This window comes from Oncorhynchus kisutch, linkage group LG25 (genome assembly GCF_002021735.2).
Source record: "Oncorhynchus kisutch isolate 150728-3 linkage group LG25, Okis_V2, whole genome shotgun sequence".
In the NCBI taxonomy this organism is placed as follows: domain Eukaryota; kingdom Metazoa; phylum Chordata; class Actinopteri; order Salmoniformes; family Salmonidae; genus Oncorhynchus; species Oncorhynchus kisutch.
In genome coordinates, this window is record NC_034198.2 from 25,180,376 (window position 1) to 25,206,667 (window position 26,292).

A 26,292-nucleotide genomic window follows, 5' to 3' on the forward strand; every position below is an offset into this window, starting at 1 on the left:
AAGGGTTAGGTATTGGTTAGGTATGACGGGGAGGGACGATGCTCCCCTGAGGTTTGTTTTTGTTGGGTGTTTTTGTAAATAGCGTTAAATAAGAATGAATGAGAAATATGATTTTGTATAATAAGAATGGTATTTGAACGTAATAAATTATTTTTGTAAAAAAAAAAAAAAATCTGAAGACTAGTAAGGTGGATTAGTAACAGGGTTAACGCAGTCTTGTGACATGCAGGAGACCTAGTTAAACCCAGTCAGTCACAAGCGTAAGATTTCTTCGATTGGAAAGACTGGAGGGGCTATGAGAAAGCTTCTGTTTACAACAGAGTGTTTGATAATGCCAAATTGGAAGGGATTGGGACAAAAATTGCAGAATCCTGTGAGCATCATGCGGCTTGTGAGCATAACAGAGGGAACGAACATGTTCCTTAGCTTTCAGAAATGGGGTCATAAAAGTATTGCTCGAACTGTTGAAATTCTAGAGCCAATTCATAGGGGGGTAAAAACTATTAAACCTGTCACATTGGCTTTAGAAACCACTCCATTGGTATCACTAGCTTCTGTTTCCCAATTCTTCTATGCCTTTAGCTGAATTTAAAAACTACATCTGAACGCATCTGACAAGTTGAATATATGAATATACAGTTGAAGTTGGAAGTTTATATACACCTTAGCCAAGCACATTTAAACTCAGTTTTTTGCAATTCCTGACATTTAATCCTAGTAAAAAGTCCCTGTCTTACGTCAGTTAGGATCACCACTTTATTTTAAGAATGTGAAATGTCAGAATAGTGATTTATTTCAGCTTTAATTTCTTTCATCACATTCCCAGTGGGTCAGAAGTTTACATGCACTCAATCGGTATTTGGTAGCATTACCTTTAAATTGTTTAATTTGGGTCAAATGTTTCAGGTAGCCTTCCACAAGATTCCCACAATAAGTTGGGTGAATTTTGGCCCATTCCTCCTGACAGAGCTGGTGTAACTGAGGCAGGTTTGTAGGCCCCCTTGCTCGCACACGCTTTTTCAGTTCTGCCCACAAATCTTCTATAGGATTGAGGTCAGGGCTTTGTGATGGCCACGCCAATACCTTGACTTTGTTGTCCTTAGCCATTTTGCCACAACTTTGGAAGTATGCTTGGCGTCATTTGGAAGACCCATTTGCGACCAAGCTATAACTGATGTCTTGAGATGTTGCTTCAATATATCCACAGAATTTTTCTCCCTCATGATGCCATCTATTTTGTGAAGTGCACCAGTCCCTCCTGCAGCAAAGCACCACCACAACATGATGCTGCCATCCCCGTGCTTCAAGGTTGGGATGGTGTTCTTCGGCTTGCAAGCCTCCCCTTTTTCCTCCAAACATAACTATGGTCAAACAACTCTATTTTGGTTTCATCAGACCAGAGGACATTTCTCCAAAAAGTACGATCTTCGTCCCCATGTGCAGTTGCAAACCGTAGTCTGGCTTTTTTTTATGGCGGTTTTGGAGCAGTGGCTTCTTCCTTGCTGAGCGGCCTTTCAGGTTATGTCGATTATAGGACTTGTTTTACTGTGGATATAGATACTTTTGTACCTGTTTCCTCCATCATCTTCACAAGGTCCTTTGCTGTTGTTCTGGGATTGATTTGCACTTTTCGTACCAAAATACATTAATCTCTAGGAGAAAGAACGCGTCTCCTTCCTGAGCGTTATGACGGCTGTGTGGTCTCATGGTGTTTATACTTGCGTACTATTGTTTGTACAGGTGAACGTGGTACCTTCAGGCGTTTGGAAATTGCTCCCAAGGATGAACTAGACTCCTGGAGAAAAAAATCTGAGGTCTTGGCTGATTTCTTTTGATTTTTCCATGATGTCAAGCAAAAAGGCACTGAGTTTGAAGGTAGGCCTTGAAATACATTCACATGTACACCTCCAATTGACTGAAATGATGTCAATTAGCCTATCAGAACCTTCTAAGGCCATGACATCATTTTCAAGAATTTTCCAAGCTCTTTAAAGGCACAGTCAATTTAGTGTATGTAAACTTCTGACCCAATGGAATTGTGATATGAATTGTGATATGATAATGATATGTGAAATAATCTCTCTGTAAATAATTGTTGGAAGAATTACTTGTGTCATGCACAAAGTAGATGTCCTAACCGACTTACCAAAACTATAGTTTGTTGAACAAGAAATGTGTGGAGTCGTTGAAAAATGAGTTTTACTGACTCCAACCTAAATGTATGTAAACTTCCGACTTCAACTGTATACTTTGATAAACTTGAAATGCTCATTTGAAAACATGATACACAGACAATGAATGAAATACCTACCATATTGAAACTGAATATATATATATATATATATATATATATATATATATATATTCAATTAAATTTGAAATTGTTCAGTTTAATGATTGCAACAAAAATATTATGAATTTTAAATACAATTTCAATTCAGAATGAGTAAATTCATATTCAATTTCTTGTGACACTAAAATCACTCCATATTTTTCATTGTCATGTATTGAGGCCCACAATTCTCCACTTATCCATCTGATAAGAAAATGCAAAGTGCTGATAATCTATTCATGGACTTTGATGTCCTAAAACAAGTAGATGTTGACTTTGAACTATAGTGTACATGGTTGATACAGAAATTGAACAACTACACATGACAATGTTTTCATACAGTTTATTATGCTTTAAGACAAGCAAATACAGAAAGGATGAACATTCAAATGTTTTCAACTGTAGCACCACCAAGGACCTTTCTCAGTTAATCTAGGAAATTTGCTCAGAATCTTTGACTATCCTATTTGGCTACTTGTACGTTTTACCCCTTAAAACAGCATTACATTTTCAATATTTATGGCCCAGAAAGTCAGATTGTTACAAGGTCCTGGTTCAGTTGGGTCTACCACAGTTTTCTAAGAGGGTCTACGTCATCAGAATTGTCATCCTCTCTGTATATTTGCTTGTCTTAAAGCATAGCTATATGAAAAGTAACTATAAATCCATCCATTCCATAGTCTAAGTGTTTGTTTGTTATTCCACTCAGTTTGAGAGTTTCAGGATTTTGACCCAAATCTATTACTATTTCCATTATGCCCATTTTCACCAATTTGAACTTTAACCTGTTGAAATTTGCCTTAAAAAAATCTAAATTTTACGTGCAATTGAGCCTAACTTTGTATATCACCCCATTGTTTGATCTAGCACTTTTTCCATGTTGGCTGGTCTGCTATAAGGCCTGTGTCTGCAGTGCAAGTACTAAAATACACTTTGACCCACTGCCACACACTAACAGAGGATTCACAGATTACAGTAAGCGGTGTGTTTTGTTGCTGTTAAAGCAATTAGTCAATTGGTTGAGCTGAAGGTACTCTCAGCTTCAGTAGTGAACCACTTGACCATTTACCCTTTTATATTATAACACTTTTGCAATTAGGTTGAAGTATTGGTTCAATGGTTGTGTTTTGGAGTATATTGCAATGTGTTTGTACTGTGGTTTCCTATATTTTCCAGACAGGTTCTCTAAACTCTGACTGGTGCATTCAAGATCTTCATGTGTTGAGCTGCACATGTCATTGTTTAACACCAATGGTCATTTAAAGAGTGAAAAGGTGCTCACCTTTTGCATCAGTTACCTAGTCTCCATATTCTTTATGCCAGAATTGTAAAGTATCACAGCTTACACATGAGATATATATATATATATATATATATATTACTACCGTTCAAAAGTTTGGGGTCACTTGTCCTCGTTTCTGAAAAAGCATTTTTTTTGTCCATTTAAAATAACATCAAATTGACCCATCAGCAATGTATTTTTTTCTGGACATTTTGAACCTGTAATCGAACCCACAAATGCTGACGCTCCAGACACCCAACTAGTCTAAAGGAGGCAAGTTTTATGGCTTTTTTAATCAGAACATTTTTCAGCTGTGCTAACATAATTGCAAAAGGGTTTTCTTGTGATCAATTAGCCTTTTAAAATGATAAACTTTGATTAGCTTACACAACGTGCCATTGGAACACAGGAGTGATGGTTGCTGATAATGGGCCTCTGTACGCCTATGCAGATATTCCATTAAAAAAATCAAGTTTCCAGCTACAAAAGTCATTGACAACATTTAACAACGTCTACACTGTATTTCTGATCAATTTGATGTTATTTTAATGGACAAAATGTGTTTTTCTTTAAAAACAAGGACGTTTCTAAGTGACCCCAAACTTTTGAATGGGTGTGTGTGTGTACAGTTTTCTAGAGGGTGAAATTTGGTCTAAGTAGATGAAAAACTCTAAATGGAAGCCAGGGCTGAAGTACTGGTTATAAGCTAAGTACTTGGAGGTTAGGAGGCAGCTATAAAGTAGAGGCCCAGAAGCCCCCCTCCTTGTCCTGACTCATAGATCCTATTGTATATTTACTAATTACTTTTACAGCTGTCAGGTATCACAGAAGAAGGCGAAGGGCATGTGTAGTCCCTTGTTTAAGACAAAACAGTTTCTCCATGGTGTGACTGTTGCTATGAGATTCAATCGTCTCATCGTGATACTGTCCCGACTCCCGTAGACTGTTCAAGTTTAAATGTGGATACTATACTTTCCATACATAGTATACATGTCAATTATTATACTTACTATACCCCAATATTTGTTATAGTTTCATCAAGCAGCAAGAAGACTAATCACAATGATGGTGCTTTTAATTTAGCAGAGTAAAGTGAATAAGACCACAAGATGAGCTAGGTAACAGCCTTACACACCTAGATGTGTTTATTTACAATTTGACAAAGACACAATGATATCAACAGAAAATATCCAGAGATGGTGAAAAGGGAATTCTGGCGTCTTGTAACAATACAACATCACCACAAATGTTTTAGTTGTCCTTGTCTCTGAGCTGTCTATCTGTCTGTCCAAATATCAGATTACATATTTGTTTGAATGCCCTCCGCTGTTTCTCATTAAATCAAAATGTGTGGCTTCTTTTCCCTGGGTTTGTGTATTCTAGGTTATAATGCAGCCTCCCTTGTCTCCCTTGTAGGGGTTCTTGTCATCTGACACGCCCTTTATGAGTGGGTCGCCCTCTGTTTGGGCCTCCACCCATTCCATTGTCTCCTTGCAATTTACTGACACCTGGTGATGTGAAGAGCAAAAGAATGAGAATACTTTTCTCATGCAAGAGAATGCACCACAATTTCTTTGCTTGTTTTGTGGTTACATAAAAAATGAAATGTTCACATTCATCTGCAGTACAACAGGAAATACAAATGCAGATTGTGTGCAGTGAAATATTATTTAACTGTACATTCTTACAAATGTTTATTTCACTCTGTAATCACACTGTAATCATCTTTCTATGAAAAAAAATATATAGATTTATCTCGATCTAAATCAAATAGAACACTGTTATACTGCCATCTTTCATGATAAATGTTCTATGATTTGGTAACATTTCACTTCAGATATGATGTAATATTGTAAAGAGATACTCACAGCTGTGCGTGTTGTGCTAACTTCAATCTTTAGCTGAGCCAGCTCCATTTGCAGGATTTCCTTATCAGACATATCACGAGCCATCTTGCCTTTGAAAGGAAAATGTACGCAGAAAAAGGTTAGTAGGAAAACAGGAATAGATGTGGTATATAGACAGCTAGAGCATCACTGGCAGATGAGTAATGTAGACTAATCCATGAATGTAGGCTCATCAATTCAAGTTTCTCTTTCACATACATCCTCAACATTTTCAATGGGGCGGCAGGGTAGCCTAGTGGTTAGAGTGGTGGACTAGTAACCGGAAGGTTGCAAGTTCAAACCCCCTAGCTGACAAGGGACAAATCTGTCGTTCTGCCCCTGAACAGGCACTTAACCCACTGTTCCTAGGCCGTCATTGAAAATAAGAATTTGTTCTTAACTGACTTGCCTGTTTAAATAAAGGTAAAAAAAAAAAATCCATATTCTATTGTTGCTCTAATTATTGCACATTCATCTGATAAAAATATGTATCTAACCAAAACGGACTACTCTAAACAGACCATGTTAATCAGAAATAAAAGGAATACACAATAATTAAAGTAACCCAGCTCTTACCTGTTGAATGGTGGGTATCCAACAGAGAGAGTCTTAGCTCCTAGGGGCTTGGCTATTGTAAGCTGCTTTCTGATAGACAGTAACTGCATTGACTGACTTGCTGATGGGTCTTCGCCTCACCCCTCTTCAGCTGCAAAGCTGATCCAGGTAGGCTTTGCTTTGGGGAGAGGTCGGTACAGGATTTTCACCAATCCTCTATGATCTAATTAAACAATCAAGGGGCTGTAAACCTCCGAATCCTCAACACAAGCACCATGAGCGGGATGAGACGAACATACATAACATCAATGTGTATGTACCATCTTAGAGGATTCGGACACTGAGTGGGTGGTATTGTCATAACAAGCAATTGGGTCCTGTGCAGTTCAGGGGGGCGTCATAGGCTATCACGTAGAATGTCTTCATGTACATAAACTGTATGCAACTGTACATACTGTACATACAGTACCAGTCAAAAGTTTGGACACCGACTCAATCCAGGGTTTTTCTTTTTTTACTATGTTCTACATTGTAGAATAATAATGAATACATCAACACTATGAAATAACACGTATGGAATCATGTAGTAACCAAAAAAAGTGTTAAACAAATCAAAATATATTTGAGAATCTTCAAAGTAGCCACCCTTTGTCTTGACAGCTTTGTACACTCTTGGCATTCTTTCAACCAGCTTCACCTGAAATGCTTTTCCAACAGTCTTGAAGGAGTTCCCACATATATTGAACACTTATTAGCTGCTTTTCCTTCACTCTGCGGTCCAACTCATCCTATACCATCTCAATTGGGTTGAGGTCGGGTGATTGTGGAGGCCAGGTCATCTGATGCAGCGCTCCATCACTCTCCTTCTTGGTCAAATAGCCCTTACACAGCCTGGAGGTGTGTTGGGTCATTTTCCTGTTGAAAAACAAATGATAGTCCCACTAAGCGCAAACCAGGTGGGATGGCGTTTTGCTGCAGAATGCTGTGGTAGTCATGCTGGTTAAGTGTGCCTTGAATTCTAAATTAGACAGTGTCACCAGCAAAGCACCCCACACAATCACACCTCCTCTTCCATGCTTCATGGTGGGAACTACAAATGCAGAGATCATCCATTCACCTACTCTGCATCTCACAAAGACATGGCGGTTGGAACCAAAACTTTCAAATTTGGACTCAACAGACCAAAGGACAGATTTCCACTGGTCTAATGTCCATTGCTAGTGTTTCTTGGCCCACTCAAGTTTCTTCTTCTTATTGGTGTCCTTTAGTAATGGTTTCTTTGCAGCAATTTGACCATGAAGGCCTGATTCACACAGTCTCCTCCGAACAGCTGATGTTGATGTCTGTTACTTGAACTCTGTGAAGCATTTATATGGGCTGCAATTTCTGAGGCTGGTAACTCGAATGTACTTATCCTCTGCAGCAGAGCTAACTCAGAGTCTTCCTTTCCTGTGGCGGTCCTCGTGAGAGCCAGTTTCATCATAGCACTTGATGGTTTTTGTGACTGCACTTACAGAAACTTTCAAAGTTCTTAATGTTTCGTATTGACTGACCTTCATGTCTTAAAGTAATGATGGACTGTCGTTTCTCTTTGCTTATTTGAGCTGTTCTTGCCATAATATGGACTTTTACCAAATAGGGCTATCTTCTGTATACCACCACTACAACACAACTGATTGGCTCAAATGCATTAGGAAGGAAAGAAATTCCACATTAAACAACACACACCTGTTAGTTGAAATGCATTCCAGGTGATGAAGCTGGGTGAGAGAAGGCCAAAAGTGTGCAAAGCTGCCATCAAGGCAAAGGGTGGCTACTTTTGAAGAATGTCAAATATAAAATATATTTAGATTTTTAACACTTATGGTTACTTCATGTTTCCATGTTATTTCATAGTGTTGATGTCTTCACTATTATTCTACAATGTAGGAAATAGTCAAAATAAAGAAATCCTGGAATGAGTAGGTGTCAATTTTTGACTGGTACTGTATATTATTTCATGTTATCAGATTTAATTCTAATTCAGCAAACCAACATTTAAAATATGGTCCTACAATCACATAGTCTATAGCATAAAGAATAATACTTGTTTTGTCAGTTTTCAGAGGGAAATGAAAAAGAAGTACCATAGAGCAGGTCAACAATTACAATCCCTGGCAGTCCCTGCGTCATTAGCCTCACTTAATGCCAAAGGCCCTTGGCATGCCACACATGGAGGTGAGCCCATGATTATACCAATTAGAGAACACTACAGTCTACATGAGGAGGATCTGATCTCATACACAATCCAATCCTTTCCCCGCATCTCTCTGTCATTCCAACCAAATTATGTCAGATCCCCCTGATGTAGCCTATAGTCTGCTATAATTAGTGTAATCATGGGCCCACCTCCATTAAGTCATATTCCAATCAAATGTAATATTGTTATACAACATGTATTGATCATACTGTATCTAGGGGTGAAAGTAAGCCAGTTCGGTACGGCATTCCGGCAAAACAAATAGTGGCGGTACGCTACTATCGCAATAATTCCAACAAAATATCAAAAGAACTACACCATTATTTATCATTACCGCATGTCAGAGTAATAGTAAACAGGTGGTATATGCTCCAAAATATGATGTGGTTCGATAAGCACACTAACACACAAATTGTGGCCAAATGTCATTACACTTTTTGATGTTTTGTGTAACAGATGTCTCTCTCCATTCACCAGTGTTTGGAGGCTGGAAATATGTTGCGAGTGGAGCCCTTTTTGAAGTGATTGTCAAACAATCAGATGAAATCATGAATGGTTGTGTTTATGCCACAATAACAGGTAATAACAGGGGCACATTTTTAAAGGTAAATGACAAATCTTTTGACAAGGCCCACAGAGATCCTATTGAATTAATAGGGATTCAATGATTTGGCCCATCCAAATCTTTGGGGCACAGATTTGTCCTGTAAAAAAATTTTTTTTGTTGTTTCTCTAATACTACTAGCCACCTAGCATTTTCATGAAGTTGGCTTTAGCTAGCCCAGATAGATTCCCAAACTCATAACTAGCTACCAGGAAGCCATTTCAGGCTATCAATCAAGTTAGAGTCCACCTGGCCATGCTGCTGCTCCAGTTTCAACTGTTCTGACTGTGATTATTATCATTTGACCATGCTGGTCATTTATGAACATTTGAACATCTTGGCCATGTTCTGTTATAATCTCCACCCGGCACAGCCAGAAGAGGACTGGCCACCCCACATAGCCTGGTTCCTCTCTAGGTTTCTTCATAGGTTTTGGGCTTTTCTAGGGAGTTTTTCCTAGCCACCGTGCTTCTACACCTGCATTGCTTGCTGTTTGGGGTTTTAGGCTGGGTTTCTGTACAGCACTTTGAGATATCAGCTGATGTACGAAGGGCTATATAAATACATTTGATTTGATTTGAGTAGCTAGCTTGTCTAACTATCTTAGCTGGCATGCCCGCTGGCAAGGTTGGTAGACTAGACTAGAAAAGAAAGAAATTACTAAATAAGACTCAAAGGAATATATCGTTCACCCATATTTTAGCAGAGAAGCATATTAAGCTTTTTAAAAAAGAACCACAGACAGCTCAAGAGGTATGCTAAGATGATAAACATATTTTGGACAGAATTAAGCATAATGATTATGGCTCCAGACTGCAGGAAAAAGCTGTTTCAGGTGTTTGAAAAATGCAAAATTCTCTAACTTATGGCCATAGCTCCCCTACGGACCACCCCCCCAGCTATCTTTATGTACTTTGTGCCCCCTCAGATTTTTGGGGTGCATGACGCCCCTGAGAGGTCCTGTAACAGGAATAAATTAAATCTACTTCCAAACTGACTGTATAGGATAAATAGTGAAGAACAACTAACTGTAAAACGCAATAAATAATTAAGCTACATTGCCTTTCAAGAACAAATGTAACACAGAATCAATAGCCAATATCCAATCAGGCATGTTATACATTCTAATGTTGACAGTCAACATATTACACTAGTCCGGTGTAGCCTGGTTTTGCTCGCTAGCTCTCTCTCTCACACGCTCTCACTCTGTGTGTCTTGTCTCTCTTTCTCGGCCATTGATCTCTGGAAAAGCTTTCACTGGCACTCATTTCGCCCATATGACATTTCAGGATCTGGGTTAGTCTCATCTCCCCCCCCAAATAGATTAGGCAGTGAAACCGACGTCACTCTGGACTTAATGTACCACAGGTGGGTCTGTCTTTTGCAGACATTCACCTGATAAGCCACATGGTAAGAGCTGAACAATAGACAAAACCTGTGAGGCAAAAGATACCACCTTTACTGTAAACTAAGACTGTGCTGCAGAGCCAGTTCTGAATTGGACTGTGTATTCCATTGTGCATTCCAGAGGAAGAATTTCTGTCTTAACTGAACAGCTGAAAAATTTAAGTATGATATATTCTATTCATATGGATACCTCTGAATTGCTCTTCCACACAGTGTGTGAAATACAATAAAGTATTCTGTTGCTTCAATTGCAGCAGAGCTACAGTGCATTATAACACTTCCCCTCAACTTTATTACTGCCATAAGGCAATTAAAACTAACTAACTATCTATGTTGGCTGTAATTTAGTCACTTCTCAGGTTGATTGGTTAATAAAGTTAGATCTTAATCCCTATCGTTTTGCCGTTGGTAGTGAAATCAGGTTGTTTGGGAATATTTGGTAAGACGTGTATTCTGGATACCCTCTCCTGCTGTTATGTCCTTGAGCAGGGAACTTAATCTGTTCCAGGGTAACTATGCCCAGGCTGACCAATGGGTCGTAGTTATTAGTGTACAGCGTAGCAAACGGTTCATGTCGCAAAATGTTTTAACGTGACAAACGGTTTCCGTTGCAAACCGCTTTGCTACAGTTTGCTTTAGTGTGCACTACTGAATATGACCCTGGCCTCCAGGGACGCTCTGTTTTTCTTCAAGTAGAGATATCAGCTGATGTACGAAGGGCTATATAAATAAATTTGATTTGATTTGACCTGTATTTGGGGAGTTTCTTCCATTCTTCTCTGCAGATCCTCTTAAACTCTGTCAGGTTGGATGGGGAGCATCGCTGCACAGCTATTTTCAGGTCTCCAGAGATGTTTGATCGGGTTCAAGTCCGGGCTCTGGCTGGGCCACTCAAGGACATTCAGAGACTTGTCCCGAAGCCACTCCTGTGTTGTCTTGGCTGTGTGCTTAGGGTTGTCCTGTTGGAAGGTGAACCTTAGCCCCAGTCTGAGAACCTGCTCCAGAGCACTCAGGACTTCATCAAGGATCTCTCTGTACTTTGTTCCATTCATCTTTCCATCGATCCTGACTAGTCTCCCTGTCCTTCCCACTGAAAAACGTCCCCACAGCATGATGCTGCCACCACCATGCTTCACCGTAGGGATGGTGCCAGGTTTCCTCCAGACGTGACGATTAGCATTCAGACCAAAGAGTTCAATCTTGGTTTCATCCGACCAGAGAATCTTGTTTCTTATGGTTTGAGAGTCCTTTAGGTGCCTTTTGGCAAACTCCAAGCGGCCTGTCATGTGCCTTTTACAGAGGAGTGGCTTCCATCTGGCCACTCTACCATAAAGGCCTGATTGGTGTAGTGCTGCAGAGATGGTTGCCCTTCTGGAAGGTTTTTCCATCTCCAAAGAGGAACTCTGGAGCTCTGTCAGAGTGACCATTGGATTTTGGTCACCTCCCTGACCAAGGCCCTTCTCCCCCCATTTGCTCAGTTTGGCCAGCTCTAGGAAGAGTCTTGGTGGTTCCAAACTTCTTCAATTTAAGAATAATGGAGGCCATTCTGTTCTTGGGGACCTACAATGCTGCAGAAATGTTTTGGTAACCTTCCCCTGATCTGTGCCTCGACACAATCCCGTCTCGGAGCTTTACGGACAATTCCTTCGACCTCATGGCTTTGTTTGCACTGTCAACTGTGGGACCTTTTATGTAGACAAGTGTGTGCTTTTCCAAATCATGTCCAATCAATTGAATTTATCACAGGTGTACTCCAATCAAGATGTAGAAACATCTCAAGGATGATCAATGGAACCAGGATGCACCTGAGCTCAATTTCGAGTCTCCTAGCAAAGGGTCTGAATAGTTAAATTTTTTTAATTTGCAAAAATGTCTCAACCTTTTTAACTTGTCATTATGGGGTATTGTGTGTAGATTAAAAACATGTATTTGATCAATTTTAGAATAAGGCTAATGTAATAAAATGTCTAAAAGGGGAAGGGGTCGCCATACCTTCCGAATGCACTGTATAAGAAGTAATTCTAAAATTCCAGAAGCACAAATTAATTGGGAAAACATTATTGGAACATTACCTACCGCTAAGTTTCGTGGGTATTATGATGTGTCCACTGTGCCGTTTTTATAGAGCCTCCTACAATGCAGGAAATGGCTGCAGGATGAATTTGGTGAAGAGCAACTGCAGAAACTTGCAGTCGACTGCAGTCAACTTCATGACCTTTGACATGGTTTTTGTAAAGTTCATGCAGTCGACAAGCCAGACAATTTACGTGATCTGCTTGGACGTGCGCATGCGGTGCTGCTCGTGGAAATGTCGGTACGCGGAGTCTACCTTTAATGTAAAATTGTAAACTTTTATTTTGAAAATTATCGAAAATTCTAGACAGGAAGTTGTAAAGTTTTTGCCCAATGCCGACGTAACACTGTAGTAACAATAATGGCTGCCCCTAGCAGTAGGCAAGTTCTCCGGCGCCTCTGTCAATTTGGCGCCTTTATTTTGACCCGATTTGGTTTCTGGAACTGCTTTACAATGCTGATGCTCTTTGCCGAGCGCGCGGATGTAAAAAGGTAAGCGCGGTGGATATGTATGTGAGTACGTTTCTGCAGACGTCGGCTAGCCGCTAATCGGCTAAACAGAGGGTTGGTTTTACAGCGTCACTTTGCTTGTTATTTGAGCTACATTATTGACAGACATATTTACTACACTAGTGTGGCTTTTCTATGCCAGGTACTGTTTTCTGGGTTATGAACGTGGTCATTTGGTTGTGTAAAAGAACATAGAACTACAGAAGCTACAACTTCCGGGATTGTGGGCCATCTGGCTCTAGTTATGGCAGGGTGATATTTCTGTAATCTTTAAATAGGAGTGCACCACCCTGTAATCTAGCTGGTGGAGTTTCCAGTTACCTTACTTTGATATGGTCTACAACTGTAAATATATAGTAACAGTGACTGTGTGGCATATCTTCTCACGTGGCATATAAACCATTCATTCATGTATTATTGTTTTTTTCGAAGAATGCCAAGTCCTTAATATTTTAGTCATTAAGGAGATACTTTATCCAGAGCGATTTAGTGTATTCAGTTTAAAGTGGAACTGACAGCATTTTGACATGAAATCGTATTCAAATCTGTTCATATACACCCTCAGGAATAATATTACATGGTTTTTTAAAAACATTTTCTGACAAGCCAGCATTATATGGTAATTTTCATAAATTCATAGAATGTTTGGGAATTACGTATAGTACAGCCTTTCTGAAAATTCTATAGCAATATAGAGTGGGAAGTGGCTGTTTTGTTTGGACAATTTAACAGACACTGCAGTGAATAAAACCTCATTAAAAACACCTGTCTTGTCCAGGACTGGAGTCTACACAGACCAGTGTGCCATATCCAATCAGAGCTACAGTAGGCCTATATGCAAATAAACCATTTGCCACATGGGCCTGCCATCATTAACTTTGAACTGGATTGTGTGTTTACATGAAGTAGCAACAGAGCAACTTTAGATCATTAGAATCATTCACAAAATACACCTGAATAGATTTCTTCAAATATATAAATAACACAGGAGTCCTCTTATATTTGGGAACTCCTGACATAGTCAAAATTCCTTTGTCTTCGGGCAGTTAGGATCACCACTTTTATTTTAAGAATGTGAAATGTCAGAATAATAGTAGAGATTTATTCCCGCTTTTATTTCCTTCATCACATTCCCAGTGGATCAGAAGTTTACATATACTCAATTAGTTGCATTGCCTTTAAATTGTTTAACTTGGGTCAAACGTTTCAGGTACCATTCAACAAGCTTCCCACAATAAGTTGGGTGAAACTTGAAATTGGCCCTAATCAATCGGCCATTCCGATGAATCGGTCGACCTCTACTCATGATTACTGTTACTGATATCTAGCTGGCAAACAGTTGTGACTCAGTGTGACAGCTGAAATGAAGAACGCAATGTTCTTTATCTCCTAACATATTGCACAAGTTGACTGCAGGTGTTTACTTAAAGTAGCTACAATTATTCAAAATGTATTAAACTTCAAATAAATAGATTCAACGGTATTGAAAACCATCCCATGGCTTTTTCCAAATACCCCGGGGTGTGTATACACAGTAAACCACCCGAGACTACTGCCAACAATGCCTTACGTTCGTCATGGAATTGAGTCAAATATAAACTATTTTTATAGCCTCCTCTTATAAAGTTGGTTTTGTAGCATAAACTGGAAATTTGATATTTTTGACTGATTATGATTATGTTTGTTTCATATCTGCAAAGTAGTTAAAACGCTGTCAGTTCCACTTCAAGGTAGCTAAGTGAGACAAATCATTGTCTTTGGAGGTATGAAATCATAGCTATTGTTAACCATGAGTGTAATCAATTAGTTGATTTGAACAATGATTTTTGAATATTTAACCATTTCAGTGTTGTAATATATGTGCTTTTTTCTTAATCTCCAGGAAACCTGACATCCAGGTTCCCTATTTGTACTTTGACATGGGGGTATCAGTTCTTTGTGCCAGCTTCATGTCCTTTGGGGTGAAGAGGAGGTGGTTTGCACTGGGGGCCGCCATACAGTTAGCTATCAGCACCTACGCTTCTTATATTGGTGAACAAGTGCACTATAGTGACTGGCTGAAGGTGAGTACTGCCTGTGAGGAGGAGTATATAGTGTGACAACTCCAGCTGAAGTATACTGGGGGTAAGAAATGTTTTGTGGAGAGTGACAACTCTGTCTACATTGAGAGCTGTGCATTGTGTAGGAATGACACCACCTGTCGAAAGACAATAAATAGTGGGCTCTATTTAGTCATAACTTATTGTGGGTTAATACTGGGTGCTGGGCCCCAAAAAAACGGACATGACTAAGATGATCCTATTTTAGGATGAATTAAAACATTGTGTTGAAGGAATGTAGTAAGTGTTTGCATCCCCCCTTCACTACATCTCTAGGGATGCTCAACTGACCTTCTGTGTCTTATGTGATCCTGTAGGTAAGGATGTACTCCAGAACCCTGGCTATCATCGGGGGTTTCCTGGTCCTAGCCAGTGGTGCGGGGGAGGTATACAGACAGAAACATCGCACCAGATCGCTGCAGTCCACCGGACAGGTCTTCATAGGGGTCTACCTCATCTGTATGGTAAGACAAACAACCTACTTCAGTGAATTAGCTACAGTGTTTGACCTAGAAAGAAGCACTGTGATGGGAAACCCCTTCCTCCATCCTTAAAATCAATTACTGCAGACCTAGAAACCTGTATAGCAAAAGGCCTAGATTTTCCCTGATTTAAATAGCCCAGTGTCAAGTTTGACATTTGTGTCCTAATCAGATATGAGAGCGATAGAGATCAAATCATTGTACAACTAGGTGCAATAAACTGAATGGTGAGTCCAACAAATATACAGTAGCAGCCTAAATAACAACTTAATGCAGCGCTGTGTTCCCTCCACCAGGTGTACTCCCTCCAGCACAGTAAAGAGGACAGGATGGCCTACCTGAACCACATCCCTGGTGGGGAGATCACCCTAATGCTACTGGTGGTGCTGTTTGGAGTGCTGGCCCTGGCCTTCCTCTCTGGCTGTTATATCCGTCTAGCTTCACAGATCCTGGCAGTGGTCCTGCCCCTCATCCTGCTCTTCATCGACGGTAACATGGGCTACTGGCACAACACGCGCCATGTAGAGTTCTGGAACCAGTTGAAGCTCATGGGGCATAACGTGGGTATTTTCGGGGCTGTGCTGATTCTGGCTACAGACGGTTGAATGGAATGGACACCTTGGCAGACTATCAGAAGAGAGGCCAATACTTAACATGTGACTGAAGCTACATTTAGTGTTTCAAATGGCACCCTATTCCCTATATATTGCACTACTTTTGACCAAAGCTTTGGCCAAAAGTAATGCATTATATTGGGAATAGGGTGCCACCTGGTCAAAAGTAGTGCACTATATTGGGAATAAGGTGCCATGTGAGACTTATACAGTCTTTCTGGATCCTCAGATGAACTGATCCTCACTTACAGCAGGAGATAAATGGTGATTGGACGCTAATCCCTGCCTGACAGACAGCCATGTGGGTAGACCTTATCGTTAACTACCTGTCCAACTTTGCTTCTGCAGAAAATAGATATGAGCCCTGCTTATTTTTTATATTTTTTATACTGAACAAAAATACATAACGCAACAATTAACTATTTTACAGTTCATATAAGGAAATCGGTCAATTCAAATAAATAAATTAGGCCCTAACCTATGGATTTCACAAAAGTGCTTTATTACAGACAAATACTCAGTTTCAACAGCTGTCTGGGTGGCTGGCCTCAGATGATCCCGCAGGTGAAGAAGCCGGATGTGGAGGTCCTGGGCTGGCATGGTTACACGTGGGTCTGTTGGACGTACAGCCAAATTCTCTGAAACGATGTTGGAGGTGGCTTATGGAAGGGAAATGAACATTAAATTATCTGGAAAGAGCTCTAGTGGACATTCCTGTAGTCAGCAAGCCAATTGCGCGCTCCCTCAAAACTTGGTACATTTGTGGCATTGTAGTGTGACAAAACTGCACATTTTAAAGTGGTCTTTTATTGTCCCCAGCACAAGGTGCACCTGTATAATGATAATGCTGTTTAATCAGCTTCTTGATATGCCACACCTGTTATGTGGATGGATCATCTCGGCAAAGGAGAAATGCTCACTAACAGGGATGTAAACAAATTTGTGCACAAGTTTTGAGAGAAATTAGATTTGTGAGTATGGAACATTTCTGGGATCTTTTATTTCAGTTTTACATGTTGCATTTATATTTTTGTTCAGTATATTTAACTTAGCTAGAATTCTGTAAAAAGTAAATTATGTTTGGAAACCTGGTATTTACATATGGCTATAGCAGATTTCAGTTTGAGTATTTGGGGGGTTATATCGTGGTTTAGTTGTCAAATGTTTTACTGCAACTTGACATTTTGCATATTTTCTATCAAATAATAGAACTACAGTGTACTCCTTTTGTACCTAATGCAATATGAATATAGGATCATATTTATTTTTGAATATCATTTGTTTCCATTCCTGACGACATTCCTGAGTGTAGGTTGTCATACAACTAAATAAACAACTACTGGTTTGGTTTTGTATATTGTGTATTCTGTGTATATTCACTTTTCACAATAGTAATTCATTATTTATCAATCTGTATTTTATGCACAACGAAATCAGAAAAGACCTGACGGTTGTCATTAGTTACCACAGTAACAAAGTCATAAACCCGGCCTATTTCTACAATGTCTTTTAAAATCTGATTTTAAACCTAACCTTAACCACACTGCTAAACTTATGACTAACCTTAAATTAAGACCAAAAAGCTCATTTTAGATTGCATGCATTTTTACTACAGCCAATTTGAACTTTGTGTCAGTGGTAACTAGTGATTACCTGAACTAATGGACAAATGGTAGAAATATCCAGGGGTGTCATGTACCTCAAAAATCTGAGGGGGCACAAAGTATGTGAGGATGGCTGGGGGATGGTCCAGAGGGGGGCTAGGCCCCCCCCACCCTGTTGGGAAGTTGGATAAAATAAATGTAATCCTGCTTTGTGGCATTTTGTGAAGACTGTTATACAGATTGCACTATGTGTTTTTGTGCGTGTAGATATGGTTGTCCTTGTTCGATAGAGCCATTGGATGTCTTTCAGCGAGGTTCCTATCAGAGGATGAATTGCTAAATATACAAGCTGAAATTATTTCCAATCTCTGAAAGACTACAACTTGGGTGGGGTGGTGCTTCGTGCTCTGGCAACATCACTCCCCCAAAGGCTGGCTTTTTTCAAAGGGACACAATCCTTTGGGCAAAGCTGAAGGACCTGACCAGACGGCAATGACTTCCTTTCATCAACATGAATTTGACAAGGGAGCATTTTTTTGATGTTCTATTAGCTACATGGTGACATTTAACCATGTTTCAACCAGATATAGTGAAGCAGATTGGAAATTGAAGACTTGGATTTAGCTAGAAGCTCATTTACAGCTGATGCCAGCACCAAGAGGCCATATGACAAATACAGTGACTAAGTAAGTTATTTTTCCTGCAAGCCACCTGCTAGCTAACTAGTTAATCTACTGAACCCATAGTGTGTATTGCTGGCTAACATACTACTGTGTAACAGTGGGGGGAATCAAATACATTTTCTGTTTGCTAACTTAGGTAGCTAGCTAGTCTAGCAGGATAGCTAAGTTAGCTAAACAACTAGAGTTAGTCTTATGACAAAATAGAAGCGGTTTTATAAATTGGACATCTATTGTATCTGAATTGAAAACCTCTTCTCTTTAGTCCTAGATATGGCTACTAATGGGGCTAAACTGCCTGCCATCCAGGACCTCTACACCAGACGGTGTCAGAGGAAGGCCCTAAAAATGATCAAAGACCCCAGCCACCCCAGTCATAGACTGTTCTCTCTACTATCACATGGCAAGCGGTACCGGAGTGCCAAGCCTAGGACAAAAAGGCTTCTCAACAGTTTTTACACCCAAGCCATAATACTCCTGAAAAGGTGATCAAATGGCTACCGGACTATTTACATTGTGTGCCCCCCAATCCCTCTTTTACGCTGCTATGAAATGCCAACTGACATTTACTCCTGAGGTGCTGACTTGTTGCACACTCAACAACTACTGTGATTATTATTATTTGACCATGCTGGTTATTTATGAACATTTGAACATCTAGGCCATGTTCTGTTATAATCTCCACCCAGCACAGCCAGAAGAGGACTGGCCACCCCTCAGCCTGTTTCCTCTCTAGGTTTATTCCTAGGTTTTGGCCTTTCTAGGGAGTTTTTCCTAGCCACTGTGCTTCTACACCTGCATTGCTTGCTGTTTGGGGTTTTAGATTGAGTTTCTGTACAGCACTTTGAGATATCAGCTGATGTAAGAAGGGCTATATAAATACATTTGATTTGATAAGTAAACTCAGCAAAAAAAGAAACATCCCTTTTTCAGGACCCTGTCTTTCAAAGATAATTCATAAAAATACAAATAACTTCACACACTTCTTCATTGTAACACTGTTTTCCATGCTTGTTCATTGAACCATAAACAATTAAAGAACATGCACCTGTGGAATGATCGTTAAGACACTAACAGCTTACAGACAGTAGGCAATTAAGGTCACAGTTATGAAAACATAGCACACTAAAGAAGCCTTTCTACTGACTCTGAAAAACACCAAAAGAAAGATGCCCAGGATCCCTGCTTTTCTGAGTGAACGTGCCTTAGGCATGCTGCAAGGAGGCATGAGGACTGCAGATGTGGCCAGGGCAATAAATTGCAATGTCCGTACTGTGAAACACCTAAGACAGTGCTACAGAGAGACAGGACGGACAGTTGATCGTCCTCGCAGTGGCAGACCACGTTTAACACTACCTGCACAGAATCGGTACATCCGAACATCACACCTGCGGGACAGGTACAGGATGGCAACAACTGCCCGAGTTACACCAGGAACGCACAATCCCTCCATCAGTGCTCAGACTGTCCGCAATAGGTTGAGAGAGGCTGGACTGAGGGCTTGTAGGCCTGTTGTAAGGCAGGTCCTCACCAGACATCACCGGCAACAATATTGCCTATGGGCACAAACCCACCATCGCTGGATCAGACAGGAATGGCAAAAAGTGCTCTTCACTAACGAGTCGCGGTTTTGTCTCACCAGGGGTGATGGTCGGATTCTCGTTTGTCTTCGAAGGAATGAGCGTTACACCAAGGTGTGTACTCTGGAGCGGGATCGATTTGGAGGTGGAGGATCCATCATGGTCTGGGGCGGTATGTCACAGCATCATCGGACTGAGCTTGTTGTCATTGCAGGCAATCTCAACACCTGCGCTACAGGGAAGACATCCTCCTCCCTCATGTGGTACCCTTCCTACAGGCTCCTCTTGACATGACCCTCCAGCATGACAATGCCACCAGCCATACTGCTCATTCACCCTTCTAAACATTAGGACAGCAGTCCTCAGATTTCTGGAACTAAATATTAATGATCGTTAATGGGGCTTTTGTACTGGGGAGGAGAAGGGGCGTGTTTCATCCTTCTAGCCAATGTCTGTGCTCCCGTGGGTGGGGTTACTGATTGAGCATAAGTTTAAAATAACATTTTATCTTCTCACAAATAGTTTCATCATATAAGATTTGCAACATTTTGATGTAAATCTGATAACTACAATGTGTAGACTTTCAAAAATTGCTGAAGCTGAAGACTTACATTTCCCTCACTAACTTTAAACATCGGCTATATGAGCAGCTAACCGATCACTGCAGCTGTACATAGTCCATCTGTGAATAGCCCACCCAATCTACCTACCTCATCCCCTTATTGTTTTTATTTACTTTGCTGCTCTTTTGCACACCATTATCACTACTTACACACCAACATCTGCTCATCTATCACTCCAGTGTTAATCTGCTAAATTGTAATTATTTTGTTACTATGGCCTATTTATTGCCTTACCTCATGCCATTTGCACACACTGTATATAGACTCTTTTTTTTCTATTGTGTTATTGACTGTACACTTGTTTATTCCATGTGTAACTCTGTGTTGTTTCTGTCGCACTGCTTTGCTTCATCTTGGCCAGGTCACAGTTGTAAATGAGAACTTGTTCTCAACTAGCTTACCTGGTTAAATAAAGGTGAAATTAAAAAAATGGCTCTATTGATCAAGGCCAACCATATCTACTCACTGTTAGCGTGAAGTGATCGTGCAATCAGCGAAACACAATAATTGCTCTAAAATATGACACCATTCATTTTTAGATCAGCTCAATCAAATAGCCAATTGGTTGAACTTTCCCAGCGCCTGTCTGAAACACCCTCTCATCACTCATAATTATGTAGGGAGACTAGAAAAACACTCCAAAGTGTCTAGCTGTGAAATTTCCCTTTAGATAATTTATTTTAATTATTTTGTTTTCGCTGGATAAGGTCATTTGAAGCTCAGTTGGTAGAGCTTGGTGCTTGTAACGCCAGGATAGTGGGTTCAATTCCTGGGATCACCCATACGTAACATTGATTTTTATTTATCAGCTATACGTATGCACACATGATTAAGTCTGGGATAAAAGCGTCTGCTAAATGGCATATATTATAAGAGATTTCCCTAAATGGCCAAAATATACACATAACAGGTTTTAATAGCACACACTGGCAGTACCGCTAGACCTTGCTGCCTGATCAGCAAACTCTCTTTCGGGACAGCGACCTGGTTCCCCTGCAGGTTATATATTTTTTCAATATTTCATTTTTTATCGTTTCAGGACAACACAATAATCAAATTGCACATATTCTGAACTGAAGACAAACAAGATGACATGAAATATCAACTTGGAGGTTGAGGTGGCGGAGGCAGGACAGTTCCCTCAGAGCCCCGAGTGCCATCATCCAGGAGGTGGTTGTGGCTGAGGTGCAGTTTCCTGAGGTTCTCAAACTTCTCCAGGCCCAGAACGTCCAGCTGTTTTGGTCTAGGCAGAGCTCCAGAAGAGAGGACAGGCTGTGGGAGAAGCCAGGCAGGAGCCACCGAAGCTGGTTGTAGCTCAGGTCCAACCTCTCCAGGAAAGAAAGTGATGATAGGGCCTGGAAAATAAAGATTCTTAATGATATGCTGTATGATAAATTATTCAACAAAAGGTAACAATATGACAAAGTGAAAATATATAAGACAAAATGTTATAAAACGGTAACAAATAATCCAAAAAGGTAAAGAATGACGCACGTTGGTCACACATACCTTTTTTTTTTAAAGTAGGGCCGTGGATCCAAAAACCAGTCAGTATCTGGTGTGACCACCATTTGCCTCATACAGCGCGATATCTCCTTCGCATAGAGTTTGTCAGACTGTTGATCGTGGCCTGTGGAATATTGTCCCACTCCTCTTCAATGGCTGTGTGAAGTTGCTGGATATTGGCGAGAACTGGAACACATGTTGATCAAGAGCATCCCAAACGTGCTCAATGGATGACATGTCTGGTGAGCATGCAGGCCATGGAAGAACTGGGACATTTTCAGCTTCCAGGAATTGTGTACATATCCTTGTGATATGTGCTGTCCGGGTGGCTGCGATCCCGCAGGTGAATACGCCGGATGTGGAGGTCCTGTGCTGGCATGGTTACACGTGGTCCGCGGTTGTGAGGCTGGTTGGACGTACTGCCAAATTGTCTAGAACTACGTTGGAGTCTGCTTATTGTAGAGGAATGAACATGCAATTATTTGGCAACAGCTCTGGTGGACATTCCTGCAGTCAGCATGCCAATTTCACACTCCCTCAAAACTTTGTCACATGCGCCAAATACAACAGGTGTCGACCTTAACATTAAATGCTTACTTACAAGCCCTTAACCAACAATGGAGTTAGGAAAATATTTACTAAATAAATCAAAGTACATTTTTTAAATAAATTATAAAAGTAACAAGAAAATTATATAATAACAAGGCTATATACAGGGTGTACTGGTACCGACTCATTGTGCGGGGTACAGGTTAGTCGAGGTAATTGGTAAAGTGACTATGCATAGATAATAGACAGCGAGTAGTAGCAGAGTAAAAACAAGGGGGGGGGGGGGTGTCAATGTACATAGTCCGGGTGATCATTTGATACATTTTTCAGCAGTCTTATTGCTTGGGGATAGAAGCTGTTAATGAGCCTTTTGGTCCTAGACTTGGCGCTCTGGTACCGATTGCCGTACTGTAACAGATAGAATAGTCTATGACAGGAGTGACTGTAGTCTTTGACAATTTTTTGGGCCTTCCTCTGACACTGCCTAGTATATAGGTCCTGGATGGCAGGAAGCTTGGCCACAGTGATGTACTGGGCAGTACGCACTACCATCTGTAGCGCCTTACGGACAGATGCCGAGCAGTTGCCATACCAGGCGGGGATGCAACCGGACAGGATGCTCTCTATGGTGCAGCTGTACAACTTTGAGGATCTGGGGTCCCATGCCAAATCCTTTCAGTCTCCTGAGGCGGAAAAGGTGTTGTCATGTCCTCTTCACGACTGTCTTGGTGTGTTTGGACCATGATAGTTTGTTGGTGATGTGGACACCAAGAAACTTGAATCTCTCGACCGCTCCACTTCAGCCCCGTCGATTAATGGGGGCCTGTTCGGCCCTCCTTTTCCTATAGTCCACGATCAGTGCCTTTGTCTTGATCATGTTGAAGGAGAGGTTGTAGTCCTGGCACCACACTGCCAGGTCTCTGACCTCCTCCCTATAGGCTTTCTCATCATTGTGTCGTCAGCAAACTTAATGATGGTGTTGGAGTCGTGCTTGGCCACACAGTTGTGGGTGAACAGGGAATACAGGAGGGGACTAAGCACATACCCCTGAGGGGCCCCAGTGTTGAGGATCAGCGTGGCAGATGTGTTGTTGCCTACCCTTACCATCTGGGGGCAGCCCGTCAGGAAACCCAGGTTCCAGTTGCAGAGGGAGGTGTTTAGTCCCAGGGTCCTTAGCTTAATGAGCTTTATGGGTACTATGGTGTTCAACGCTGAGCTGTAGTGAATGAACAGCATTCTAACATAGGTGCTCCTTTTGTCCAGGTGGAAAAGGGCAGTGTGGAGTGCGCCTGAGATTGCGTCATTTGTGGACCTGTTGGGGCGGTGTGCGAATTGGAGTGGGTCTAGGGTTTCTGGGATAATGGTGTTGATGTGAGCCATGACCAGCCTTTCAAAGCACTTCATGGCTAGCGATGTGAGTGCTACGGGGCTGTAATCATTTTAGGCAGGTTACCTTCACTTTGAAACATGTAGGTATTACAGACTCGGTCTGGGAGAGGTTGAAAATGTCAGTGAACACACTTGACAGTTGGTCCGCGCACCTACTCGTCAGCGAATTCTTACAAGGCACCCCACCCTCCTCACCCTTTTTTCCCAGTCTTTTCTTCATGCTGATCTGTGGCATTGTGTTGTGTGACAAGACTACACATTTTAGGGTGGCCTTTTATTGTCCAAAAGGTGCACCTGTGTAATGATCAGGCTGTTTAATCAGCTTCTTGATATGCCACATCTGTCAGGCGGATTAATTATTTTGGAAAAGGAAAAATACTCACTAACAGAGAAGTAAACAAATGTGTGCACAAAATGAGAGAAATAAGCTTTTTGTGCATATGGAACATTTCTGTGATCTTTTATTTCAGTTCATGAAACCAACACTTTACGATTATATACTTTAGCACTTATTAATGTAGCTGGTGACTGATGTGGTAAACTCTTCAATGCCATCGGATGAATCCCAGAACATATTCTAGTCCTGTCATGGTCAGATTTGCCAAATGGAGGGCAAGGGATAGCTTTGTATGCATTTCTGTGTGTGGAGTAAAGGTTTTTCACCTCTAGTTGCACACTAGAGTAGGTAGAAATGAGGTAAAACGGATTCAGTTTTCCTGCATTAAAATCACCGGCCACTGGGAATGCAGCATCTGGATACATTTTTTAAATTTGAGTTTGTTTTACTAAATACTTTAACACTTTTTTTCTCTTTTCTTAAAACTGCATTGTTGATTAAGGGCTTATAAGTAAGCATTTCACAGTTGTATTCGGCATGTGACAAATACAATTTGATTAGAGTCTGCAGATCATCCTGTGAGGTCAGGAGGATGCGAAGCTACCAGATCCCAGTGAAGGAGTCACTCTGTAGCTCAGTCAGTTTTTTACTACTCAAGTCCAGGAGCCACACCGTCAGGGATGTGGGTGAAGGCACAAGACTTACAGTCCACCAGGTATGAGGCTTCATAGCACAGGCATTAGTGGGGACACCTTAAAAATGAAGTCTAAAAGGGACTCTGATGTCCCAACTGACATTAAGGTAAGGGTTAAGTATAGGTATGGGTTAATGTTAGGGTTAGGGACATCCCAAGTTTTCTGGATAGCACTAACTATCTTGATGGCCCCGGACATAGTGATTGTCAGCCAGGTCTAGTATAGTGGATAAGCTGTGTCGTACATGTAGAGGTCTCATTTATGAATCTGGAGGATATATCAGTCACTGTTTACAAGTGATATTCACAACCTGGATCCCCCAGGATGTTGTTGGTCTAAGATGCTGTTGATTCTTTTTTTCTAATGGGAAAAATACACTCTGTAGTAGTTATGGGGAAAAAATGTGTCATGTGTACAGTTCAGTTGATGCCGTTGGTGAACATTGAACATTCCTGATTAGATTGAACACCAGGCAGCAATGTCAGATATGGTCAATTTTAGGTGGATCCCCAAAATAGGAATGTTTTCCACAATATAAAACCCATGACTTCCAGAACATTGATGAGATTAGCACTTTTGTACATAGGTAATTTGCCAACAAAAAGGTTTATGTAGATTCATTAACAAGTACTTAGTCCTGTAAATCTATATCAACATTTTGCAATCAAAATATACAATATAAAGAGTTATTCTTACCTCAACAGGAATTCCTGGAAAATTAAGGTACCCTAGTCCAATCGTATCTTCACCACAGTCCGTGAATCGGTCTTCTCCACTATTAGACTTCAGATTAGACCAGCAGGTACCCAGTGGAATGTAATGACATTACCTGCAGATTCCCACTTCCTACCTTACCATCACAGACACCAAAATTACAGTCCATTTGAATGACAACTTGGCCTCCCTTCACTTACTTTGTTCATCATCCGTTCGGAGTTCTCTGAAGCAGCAAGCACAGCAGCGTGTAATATTTGACTACCGGGCAGCGTGAGAGAAACAATAATCCTTTACCAATTTGAATAATTAATTGAATATCCAGGTGATCAAGGGATTCTGTGAGGACAGTTCTCTAATCAAATCTATTCCAAAATAGAGAAAATAACTAGAGAAATTCTAATTGCAGTGTTGTCAAATTATAGCAAATGGGAATGATTGAACAATTTATGTGATAGATAATTTTACTTATATGCCACCAAAGCCACTAACATGTTTTAGTTGGTGGCTTGCCAGGTATGACCACGCACAT

At 40.7% G+C, this 26,292-nt stretch overlaps 2 protein-coding genes across 2 annotated transcripts; one reads left to right on the forward strand and one right to left on the reverse strand.

Moving 5' to 3' along the window:
• Window positions 1-4,729: 4,729 nt before the first annotated feature.
• On the reverse strand, window positions 4,730-12,495 carry gngt2b (guanine nucleotide binding protein (G protein), gamma transducing activity polypeptide 2b). The gene is made up of 4 exons (XM_020460920.2): window positions 12,382-12,495; window positions 6,077-6,278; window positions 5,483-5,571; window positions 4,730-5,122 (listed from the first exon to the last, which is right to left on the reverse strand). The coding sequence occupies exons 3-4, from the start codon at window positions 5,564-5,566 to the stop codon at window positions 4,994-4,996; spliced, it is 213 nt and encodes a 70-aa protein (XP_020316509.1). The 5' UTR covers window positions 5,567-5,571; window positions 6,077-6,278; window positions 12,382-12,495; the 3' UTR covers window positions 4,730-4,993.
• A 118-nt stretch (window positions 12,496-12,613) lies between these two features.
• On the forward strand, window positions 12,614-17,438 carry tmem101 (transmembrane protein 101). The gene is made up of 4 exons (XM_020460917.2): window positions 12,614-12,870; window positions 14,771-14,951; window positions 15,305-15,451; window positions 15,766-17,438. The coding sequence occupies exons 1-4, from the start codon at window positions 12,740-12,742 to the stop codon at window positions 16,072-16,074; spliced, it is 768 nt and encodes a 255-aa protein (XP_020316506.1). The 5' UTR covers window positions 12,614-12,739; the 3' UTR covers window positions 16,075-17,438.
• The last annotated feature ends 8,854 nt before the right edge of the window (window positions 17,439-26,292 follow it).